General features: G+C 37.7%; 1 protein-coding gene across 1 annotated transcript in view; it reads right to left on the bottom strand.

The window, feature by feature from the left end:
- The window catches only part of LOC126161408 (smoothened homolog), a 114119-nt gene that overhangs the window by 9199 nt on the left and 93051 nt on the right, over window positions 1–11869 (bottom strand). The window contains exons 9-12 of the mRNA XM_049917189.1: window positions 8912–9094; window positions 8371–8510; window positions 7993–8164; window positions 250–493 (exon numbers count right to left, since the gene is read on the bottom strand). Of these exons, the coding sequence (XP_049773146.1) occupies window positions 250–493; window positions 7993–8164; window positions 8371–8510; window positions 8912–9094 (739 nt within the window). The remainder of the gene's footprint in view (window positions 1–249; window positions 494–7992; window positions 8165–8370; window positions 8511–8911; window positions 9095–11869) is intronic.

Raw genomic sequence — 11869 nt, 5'->3', positions numbered from 1 at the left:
CATAAGCCATCTGCTCAGTGGCAAGTGAGCTCCTTTGGAGCAGTTTGCCTGAAATGTGAGACACTACCTAGTATGCTTTTACTTGCCACTCAGTCCTCCTCAAAACAAAACCAAGAGGGAGGAGGAGAAGAAGGAGAAGAAGAAGATTCACTGTCATTACCTGAGAATGTATTTTTTCTGGAAATCTATTGTAATATCTACGGACATAAAGTAAAATCCATGGACATAAACACAGTGCACTATCCATACCTGAGCACCAAGCTGACTCTCCTGAGATGAAGAACTGCCTTTCCTAACCACAAGGGGCCCCATTCTTGTTCCAACTCTGCATCGAGTAAAGTCTCTCCTTCGTCGCTTACTGCGATGTGTTCGTCCTCTTGTTACATTAACTGTAGGAAGTGGTGTTGCTCTTGTTTTCCGAGTTGCTGTTACTTCTGCTATTTGAACCGAAACTTGTGAATCCAACGAATGGCGACGTGACTCTACCGACACCCTGAAAAGTGACATCATAAGAAGAGAATCTTTTCACACATGCTTGAAATTTTTATTGAACAATTAAGAGGCTAATTTATTTATAATTTTTTTCTTGTGCACTGCTTCAAAATTTATAGTACCCAAGCAAAATATTAATACAGTATTCCAATTACAGTATGTAAGACCCTTCAAAAAGCTTAGAGTATGACTGGATTCTTGTCCACTGTCCCACTTCCAGAAAAGACACACTGGAAACATCCAGTCTAATGTAATGCTGCAGTTTCCAATAATAATCAACATTTAGAATTGATGGAAGAGCTTTCATTGTTCATGTTCCACTTTGTATTCAGTAAACAGTCACTCATCCCTATGTGCAAAGTTTTTCTGATTTTGAAATGGCTGATTAGTATACATTTACTGTCCCACATGTTTACATTTGGAGATTCTTCTCTTTCCATTCTTTCAAATGTTCAACTTATTTATGCGCAGAAGACATTTTCATTAAGATACAAGTAACTTGATGTACCCTTGCACCAGCTTAGAATTGCAGCATCTATTAACACAATTTATGTACTGTTGGGACTGGATTAATGGTCACCTCTCAGGATTTTACACATAAATCTTCATATGAGGAAGGCTGGCAGTTAGCAGATATATCACCATATAATTGCAGCAACACATGTTTCAGTGTTTGAAATTTTATCAACAGATGCTTTTTTTACTGCTTTTGAGCTGCCAGAACCAGACCTGCGCTCAACATCATAAGTGGTGATGAAATATTTCTACACTAAGAAGCAAAACTGCAGTAATGTATCTGGATGTTTGCAATGAATCTTGTCCACCAAAAGTGGAAATAACAAGGTACATTGGCAAAAATGGTGTGAAGGTCCTTTGCTGTAAATGGATGCAGCAGCATAAGCACAGTAAAAGAAGGTATGGCAATTGTTATGTCAGAGTAACTTTTGTAAAATTTATATAAAACTCCCAAAGTGGCCTTAAGGGGTCTTGCATGTTATCTCATTTGATGATAAAAATGCACCTTCCCAGAGGTCAGCAGCTCACAGAGTGTGACGCAGGCTGAACTATTCAAGGGGTAGGGACATGCCAGCCTTTAAAGAAAACTATACTTGGCACCAATGGCAAAGCATCGTTTTTTGTAGGGTAGGCTCAGAATTACAAATTTTGTAAAACAAAACCTTAAAACAAATCCTCTACAACAGAAAAACTTCAAAAGTAACTTTCTACTAAGCTGAAATTTCTACAGAAACTATTATAAATAAATGCATAAAAATATTAAACAGCTGCACAGTCATAAAAATATAACACATAGTAGCACACCGTTACATCTTCTTATAAATTTGTTCTATCCTCCTGCCCTTGTTCTGGCCATAAACATCGATGACTCAAGATACAAAATCTTGCCGATTGGTTGAAGATTTCACAGTTCCCTCTTCTACAGCCAAAATCGGCAAGTTTGACAATCTGTCATTGTGTTGCAACTGTAGGCTTTTACGCGTTTTAATATACTTATGCTTCTTTTGCAAGATGCAGTGGTTGCTGGAATTGCAAGAACCAACAACAGTAATTTCACACATTCAGAAAACATGTTTTTTAATCCACTGCTTATATTGGATGGTCCTGAGGCTCTAGATGTTTATCCTCACTGCTGTAAATAAACATAAGTTCTCTTTTCAGCTTTTCATTGTCAATAAATAATATATTTTAAGTAGTTTTTCAGCTTCAACTTTACATATTTTCTCATTTACAAGTTCTGAAAAATCTGTTTCATGGAAGTCCTGGAATCTAATTTTGATGTTCACTAGTACTGTGTCAGTTATTTTGAATATTAGCCTTTTCAATTTCTGAATACTTACTTCTGTTTCATTAAAATTAATTTCAGATACTCCTGCTGAATTTATAAGGCTCTTAGCTTCCATTCTGCATTTCAGAATAATTTCCTCACATTTTCATCTTTCACCAGCCTTTTTCAAATTTTCAATTTGAAGTTTACAGGATCTTAGGTCCACAGTTTTATTTTGCAAGATGTCAAACAAGATACTTGTATGCTGCAAAATTGAATTGTTCAGCTGCTGTAGAAAAAGAAAAGGTCATCCAGTATACTACTTAGCCCAACTGCTTGATGTAAAGAATTATCATCCCATCCTTCATTGTTTATCACATCATTAAATGTTGCTCTCAGGTCTGTATAGTGAAGAATAATGGTTTGTACAGTGCCTGAATAAAAAGTCCACATTGTTTAACAAGGACCTGGTAGTTTAAACCCCTTTCCCTCAGAAGTTAACTTCTTTTACTGGAATGGCTAAAAATGCATGAAACCCTGATATACTTGTCATAAAATTGTCTGCAAAAAAGCTAGCACAACAGATTTTAGGCATTCCTGCTAGTAGTGCTAGTGCTGAATGCAATTTCAGTCTCACAGGACTTCTTGTTTACAGAGAAAGTCCTCAAAATGTGAATGACATTTGGCTTTTACACTTATTTTGTAATTTTCTCGCCACAATCGTTTACTATATAAGTGCACACTTTTTTTTTCCTTTTTCTCCTCTTCAAGTACAAGGTGAGTAAATAATGAACTCTTTTCTGCAGGAAACATGAGCTTCCTACATGTGCCCTTATACAAACAGATAGTTTATGTTAGCCAAGTTTGTAACAGCTGTATATTTTTAGTATTTCTCATTCAATCTTTTGTATGGAACTACAGAAGAGCATATGACATACTGTGCCACAGGAAATTACCAATGCAACCTGAATTTGACCTACATACTTGGTTAGGTTGGTTCAAGCTAGATGAGGTAAGTATTGCAGTATAGATGTAGACATAATGGCCGGAGTCTGGCTGTGGCTCAAAAACTGTTGGCTGACTGAACTGTACAAGCCATCCTGGAGGACTGCACAGGCTCCTTCGGCTGAGATAGGACTGCCCACCTATGGTGGGCTGTGGCACTCAAGCAATCTGGTGTGCATGGCTCTGCTTCGGACATTGATGAATCCACAGCAAATCAAAGATCTGTCGCCATATGAGTTTCTTTCTTTCCAAAATGAAATAACTCATTTGAAGATAGCATTTAGAGGTCCTGCAAATGATTATTTCTGCCTACAAAATGGTCTTGAGTAATCTATCCATGAAGGAATATCATGAATCCTTCACTGAATGATTTGGGGGAATACATCAACATACATACCAGAAAGAGGGAAATTTCGAGAAAAAGCAGTACATGGAACAGACATGATTTTCTCAAAATCTTTAGCTTTCTATTCTTGTCACATATTACCCTATACTATGTGGTAATTACTCTTAGTTCACAAAAAAAAAAAAAAAATCTGAAACTTATTGTATGAAACTCTGTACTACATCTGAATAAAAGACAAACTGAATTATAAAATCAACATCAGTTATTAAAGTCCTCCAGGCATTTCAAGGTTTGTCACCCTCATCTGCAGGGCAAGGGTGGGACACCACTGAAATGTGTGGGGTACATTTTATAGACAAATGACTGACACAGATAACCTTTAATTTGTTTCATATTTTAAACACACACATACTTTAAGTCCTCAACAGACACAATAAGGGAAAATCTGAATAAACAAAAAAGAGGAAAGAAGGAGAAGAAAAAATGCATGTAAGCGGTCAGTTCCTATAGCAGAGTGCTTCTACCACCACATACAAATTTTTCAAGTTTATTTTCAGTATATGCTATAAAAAACACAGCTTTTCACTTCTCATATCTCCTCTGTTGGTGTCTTATAAACCCTTTGTGGCAGCTTTCACATACACATTGTTGCATGAGCAATCTAATAGTATATAACCTTAAACAAAAAATGTTTTAACATATGTTTAGGGTACGAATATTTTCTGAAAGGCCACTGTTCAGCCCAATTACACAACATTATGCAACTGCAGATGAAATACAACCACAGTTTCTGTTTTTCTTCTTACAATGCCACTCAGAGTTTATTGGATTTCATCAGTTGTCATAACTGAAACTTCATTTAATACAACAATTTTGGGCTTATTTGAATATATAACTACTAGATTACTGTACCATAAGTACAAAACATAGCTGCAAGGTAAATTGAAACAACAAATTCATAATTACTGGCAGAAGAACAGGACAAAATACTGTACACAAAGAAGAACTGTAGACTGTATGGTTTGTATAAATTCCCAATTGCAAGCTCTAATGGTTTGTGGTGATACCACAACCATTTAACTATTGTAAATAAACATCACAGTTTTGCCACCGGAAGACGTGCGAATTCCACAATATTTCCTCGGAGCAACTGTACGACATCTTTATGTGGTTGAACTTTGCTGATGGCTAGGTACAACTGACAGTAACCGCACGTCGGTGCCTCTGTATATAGAACATGCACATGAAGAAAGTGCAGGCACAGAAATCGTGCATGTGTAATGATTTTCAGATAGATGGCACCATACTCAAATGCCCTCTGCCAAATAAATGTGTATAAGATTCCTTATCAGTGTGGGGCAGCATTTATAGGCCAGACATGTCTCTCACTACAGCCACCACACATTAACAAGAAATCTTATATTATAAATATGTATAAGATTCCTTGTCAGTGTGGGGTGGCATATATAGGCCAGACATGTCTCTCAGTATAAGAATGCTGCGATGAACATCAGTGTCATACACGCTTACGCCAACTGGAGAAGTTGGCAATAGCAGAACACGGTCTGAATACAGGACACTGCATGAACAATGAAAAGACAGAAGTTTCATCTCCAGCATCATCTTTCTGGGATTGCGTCATTAAGGAAGAAATCCATATCTGCACAGCTGAGAACCTCATCAACAGGGATGTGAGATTTCAATTGAGCACAGCCCGGAATTGGCTGCTATTAAATCATGACAGGAAGATGAAGATTTTTTAGTAACAGCCTCATCATAACATTGGTCTAGGATGATCTTTTAGTGAGTAACATCTGGCCCTACTGTTAGTAAACACCACTTAGGCTGCACTGTTAGTAAACATAGCATACAGTGCATGCGCAGGATCGCCACTCTGCAATTTTCGGCAGATGGTGTTCGAGTATGGAGCCATCTATCTGCAAATCATTGCACATGAGCAATTTCTGTGCCTGCACATTCTTCACACGTGTGTTCTATGTACAGGGGCATCGACATGCAGATACCATTAGTCGTACTTAGCCACCTGAAGATGTCAGACAGTTGCTCCGAGGAAATATTGTGGAATTTGCACAACGTAATCTGGCAGCAAACCCAATGCTTACTACCGACAAACAAACGAAATTAATAGTATTCATGATTTACATTAAATATCCTATGCTTCTTACTGTACTGATGGTTCATATCCTGTTCCACAACTAAAAGTGTAGTTAGCATTAGGCATTACCACTGTTACAACATTAATTAGTTTGTTACATATATTACAAAGACCAAAGCCATGGTGATTTACTATTGTTTTTAAATCCAGCAAATGTGGGAATGTAGAATATACATTAATGAGCCAAAACATTATGACTGTCTGCTTGATCATGTATTGGTCCACCTTTAGAAAGCAATAAAGCAGCAGGTCTGCATGGCATGAATTTCTTGGTAGGCTTCCGGAGATATGTGGCACCAGATGTCCACTAACAGGGTGTACAATACCCATAAATTACAGACTGGTTGGTTGTGGGCATGGAGCTGACACCTGATAGTGTACCAGATGATGTGTTCCACTGGGTACAGGTAAGGCGAATTTGGTGCCCAAGACATGAACATCTGTTCACTGTCATGCTCCTCAAACCATTGTAGCATGATTACAGCCTTGTGAAATGCACATTTAAACTGCTGGAAGATGTCATCAACCAAGAAGGAATTCAGGTGGTCTGCATTAATGTTCAGGTAGTCCACAACTGTCTTGGTGCCTTTGATTACTACCTAAAGTCCCATGGATGCCCAGGTGAATGTCCCTCACAGCATAATATTGTCCCCATCAGAGTGAGTATGTGGCTCAGTGCATGTTTCGAAAAGCTTTCTGCCTGGATGACAACACCACCTCAACCCAGTATAACAAGAAATGGGATTCATCTGACCCAAGAAAATGTTTCAGTTGATCTATGGTACAACCTCAATGATTCCATGATCACTACAATCTCAACTGACATCACTGGGTCACCATGGGAACATGTAAAGATTTTCTACTGTCTACTGCAAAGCCCCATGTTCAACAATGTGTGCTGAATGATGCTCTCCAAAACACTTGTTGCTGCATAAGCATAGTACTCTGCCATCAGATCTGCCACAGTTTGCCACCTATCCCGCTTTACAGAGCAGGCAAGCATCTGGCCTTCATATTTTATTAGTGGACTAGCGGTGCCAATGGCCTTGCCCCAGTGGTAACACCTGTTCCCGTCAGATCATTGATATTAAGCACTGTCGGGCTTGGCTAGCACTTGGATGGGTCACTGTCTGTGTCTGCTGAGTACTGTTGGCAGGTGAGGTGCACTCAGCCCTTGTGAGGCCAATTGAGCAGCTATTCAACTGAGAAGTAGCAACACTGGTCACGAAAATTCAGAGAGGTGGATGATGAGCACATGCCCCTATGCATCTGCACCTGGCACCTGATGATGTCTAAGGGCTGACGATGGCATAGAATTCGGTCAGTACCGTTGGGCCTTCAAGGCCTTTTCAGTTTTTAACTAACAACACCTTTTTGCCTACTACTGGTTTCACCATTCTTCAACCATTTTCCACAGATGTTTGCAACAGCAGTTCACAAACAGTTGACCAGCTCTGTTGTTCCCGAGTCACATGCGCCTGGGCGCCATGACATAACATTCTGCCCTTATATCATTGGATTTCCCCATTTGTGGTGTTTATCATCTCTACAATGATTGCCCCATTCATTTGTGCTTCACTTATATACTTTCCTTACTGCATCACGTCTCTACAACACCACCACACACATTCAGTCTCATGATGTGCAGTGGGCATAATGTTTGGGCCCCAACAGATTATTGATGTATATATTTGCTTCTACAGTAAATAAACAGTGTATTTCTGAACATGATCTCCTGTTCCACATAGTATTTATTTGGTCCTTATTACAAGCACCATATGTATGTAACCGAAATTTGAAAACCCCTATATTATAGCCATAGTTATTTACAACAACATATTAATGATATGAATATAATAGAGGGAAACATTTCACATGGGAAAAATATATCTAAAAACAAAGATGATGCTGTCCCTTTCCCCCCCTAAGGTAAGTCTTTCCGCTCCCGGGATTGGAATGACTCCTTACCCTCTCCCTTAAAACCCACATCCTTTCGTCTTTCCCTCTCCTTCCCTCTTTCCTGATGAAGCAGCCGTGGGTTGCGAAAGCTTGAATTTTGTGTGTGTGTTTGTGTTTGTTTGTGTGTCTATCAACATACCAACACTTTCTTTTGGTAAGTTACATTATCTTTGTTTTTAGATATATTTTTCAACAACATATTAAGATATACAATGTGTTAAATATACTTACTTTCGGACGCTGTAACTAATTTCAGAATCAAAAGAGTTTCTTCTCTGACTTGACATGGATCCAGTTGTTGCACCAATCAAGGCACCACGTCGTGTCATCAGTTTGGGAAGAGCAGCAGCCCATGTTGAACTTAAGTCCTGGGATGCCATGCTATTCACATCGAAGTTCAAGCCTGTGAGCAAACAGTGTTGTGCAGACTATTTTGGCACTGAGGATTGTCATTAAACATTTTTATTTACATGCAGTGACAGAGGAGGAGGGGAAAAACAAAACAAAAAAGCTGTTGTACCAGAGCAAAAGGAAGTGTTCTTTATAAACAAGCCTGATAACTTTTTGTTTCTTACGTATCTGTTTTATAAATATAACTGATAAACATACCCACTGGATCTTCATGTGTGCTATGAAAGCTTAATGATAGCCGACCATCATTATTGAGAGCTTTTCGTTTTGCAAAGGCTTGTGCAATGACTTTATGCTTTTTCAGTCTTACTGGCTCCTCATAACCATTATTAAGCACTCTGAAATACAATGTAAATATGTGTGTTTTATTTTATGTATCAAGGTAATGCATCTTGTGGTTGTATATATTATAATCTTTAAGTAACTATTTTGTGAGAAAACTTAAAATGTATCGTAAAAATTCAGATAATTTAATGATAAATCCTGAACCCTCTCTTCTTATTTTGACCTTTAACAATTTAAAAAGATTTGTAATTTCACAAAGAACACTGGCTGTATACAGTATTATCCTGAAATACTGATCATGACAAATTTTTCAATAGTAGCAACAGCGCATATCAAAAGCACGAGAATACTATACCATTCCTCACAAAATAAGCAGTTTTCCACAATCTCAATCAGATTCCTTGTCAGCCAGGTGTTCTTACTTTAGGTCATTAACAAAAACAATTTTTCTTACCTTCTTAGAAATCTCTTCCACGTATGTATTGTAGACCCTGTCCAGATCCATGATGACATTACTATTCCAGCAGCAAACACAGTAAGTACATGAAGTTGCATTATTGCTAAGCTCGGACGGGACTCCATTCGACACTTGTCCTTGTTTCCATTATTGACAGAACCACCACCAATAATCTTGCAGCTTTTTGAAAAAGAACTATTGTCAGTATTATTTTTGCTTAGGAATATATAAAACACAGTTACTTTCAATTCAAACATCACTTGTCAGTTGTATGCTATATGAAACTGAGAAACCAGTAAGCATGTAAATAAGTGTGTAGTGAAACTTATCTATGTCTGCACAATAGCTGTGTGCAGCAATCATGTTATATATTTTAATCAATGTATGATCTGCCTCAAAGTAGAAATAATCACAGTTTAGCTCCCATATTAAGACATTTTATCTACTATGTCATTTTGCCAATGAAAAGTATCTGCACATTCATCATGAAGTCACAACAACTGTAACAACTCAGTTTTTTCCCTGCATCTCGGACTTGGTGTGTTCTCCAATTCCCAGATGCATTTCTGAACGCAGTAAAAAAGTCCACGTGATCTCGCATTGCCTTTAATCCACAAACTCTTACGGCGGGCAATTTTGCTAGCTCCTCTACATGAAATTCTTATTTTTTCTGACAATGAAAATAAGAAAATTCACAATATCCATGACACACCTACCTCTTCTGTTGCCTCCAGCCTTGCAATGAGAAATACCTCACTGAAAAACTATACTGCTCTTATTGTGTACTTCTTATTTAGGTACCTGTATATTGCTATGGATGTGCTCATCAAACTTAGTTTGCAGGCACAACAAGAGAGGCATTGTGCATCATGCAGAGCTTTATGTTTAGAATTCTGAGAGTGTACATACCAAGAACAGCCAGGTAACCTATTACTTTCTCCCACAAATATCTCACAAAATGACTACAACAGCAAAATCAGATAAATCTGAGGTCTTGTGGAGACCAGCCGACACTCATTCTTCTAGCAGCCCATTTGCAAGTGTATTACGACAGGAAGGAAATGATAGCAGTATCAGAAATGCCCTCTGCCACACACCACAAATTTGATTGCAGAGTATAGAAGTAGACAGAGCTCTGACGGCATATGGCTGTTCTTCAGTATATTGCTTTCAGAAGCCATTATTGATCAGAACCAGAAATATCAATTTTTGGTTTTGTACAAGGAACCTTAGAACCTTACTTCAGGTTCTCAAGATCTACAAAAAAAATTGGGCTCTGTCAAAGATATAGACAGAATTAGAAAACGTTGTAAGGGAACATTTATGGCAGGTAGCTTTACATAAGTTATGTATATTGAAATGAGCATTTCACATTTTGAGGCAATTTTACAGCAAATTATTCACAGGCAGCATAGGACAAAAGCACTTGGTGGAAATGACAGGAAGTAAATCACCAATTGCATTATAATTTATGTTGCCTCATATTCATACAGAAGACACACCATTCTCACAGGAGTAAATTAACTGGGAGATAGCTTGGCAGATATCTTTCATGTGTACTGATAAAACAATACTTTTAAATCAGCGTAAATATAGTGGAAAGTGCAAAAATTGCCTGAAGACTTTATTAATTACTATATATTATTATATTTTATTCTCTTATTTATTTCCTTTGTTAATAAAACTTTAGTTTACTCCCATTTCCTATTGCTTCTCATAAACCAATATTAATCCTGACACTATTTTTTTTTTTTTTTAAATTACCTTCACTAAACACTGCAACAGCAACTTTTGTAAGGCAAATCACATTCAGGTCCCTAATTACTCCAGCACCCAGACAGCTGATGAGAAACTCAAATTACTGGCCACTAAATTAACTGAATTCTTTCCAATGATAGCTAAAATTAATGTTAGTAAAAGGACCATGGAAAGAAGATCCATTAGATTTACTTGAACAAACATTGCTTACTCCACCAGCAAATATCAGTTTTGCCAAATCAATGTTAAAGAGGTCATAAATACCAATGAGTTCAGTGAAAATCAATAACTCTTCTGGCTTTGATGACATTTTCACAAAAATACTGTAATCCTATGTGCTGACATAATAGTTCCCCCCCCCCCTCCCCCCCAAATTATCTTTGTAATAAGTCAAAGTGAAGCTCCTGAAAGACTGAAATATGCAGTGTTAAAGATAATTTATAAAAGTGCAGCCGGCCGAAGTGGCCGTGCGGTTAAAGGCGCTGCAGTCTGGAACCGCAAGACCGCTACGGTCGCAGGTTCGAATCCTGCCTCGGGCATGGATGTTTGTGATGTCCTTAGGTTAGTTAGGTTTAACTAGTTCTAAGTTCTAGGGGACTAATGACCTCAGCAGTTGAGTCCCATAGTGCTCAGAGCCATTTATAAAAGTGCAGATAAGCAAGTGATCTTTAGTTACAGACACTTCTCCGTCCATCTAAGCGCACTCTAATGCTCATAAAGGATTCTCTACAGAGAAAGTGATATAAACATTACAACTCTTCTGACAGAAACAAACAAGAAAACAAATCATTTTTGCATTATCTGTGATCTTGCAAACACACTCACTTGTCTTGAACATAAAATTCTACAGGAACTAAAACATACGTGGGTAGACACTTTTTAACAACAAAAAACAATGAATTACTCTAACAAATAATACCACAACAATAAACAAAATTCAAAATCATGAAACATTAAATATGTGGCCCAAAGGTTCAGTGCTTGGCTCACTGCTGTTCTTGGCATGTGTAAATGATTCAGCTGGGATATTGGAACAGTCTTAAAAACTGTGATGTTTATGGCTGATACACGTATATTAATACAGAGTTCAAATATATCCATACCACATAAACTGAGGAGAGTAGAGAATGATGGTAACAACTGGTTCACAACAAACAGTTTAATTCTCAATCTTACAAAAACTCCCTTTATGCAATT

This window comes from Schistocerca cancellata, chromosome 2 (assembly GCF_023864275.1).
Source record: "Schistocerca cancellata isolate TAMUIC-IGC-003103 chromosome 2, iqSchCanc2.1, whole genome shotgun sequence".
Taxonomy (NCBI): Eukaryota; Metazoa; Arthropoda; class Insecta; order Orthoptera; family Acrididae; genus Schistocerca; species Schistocerca cancellata.
Note: the sequence above shows the minus strand (reverse complement) of the source record. Positions and strands in the feature narration are given on the sequence as shown.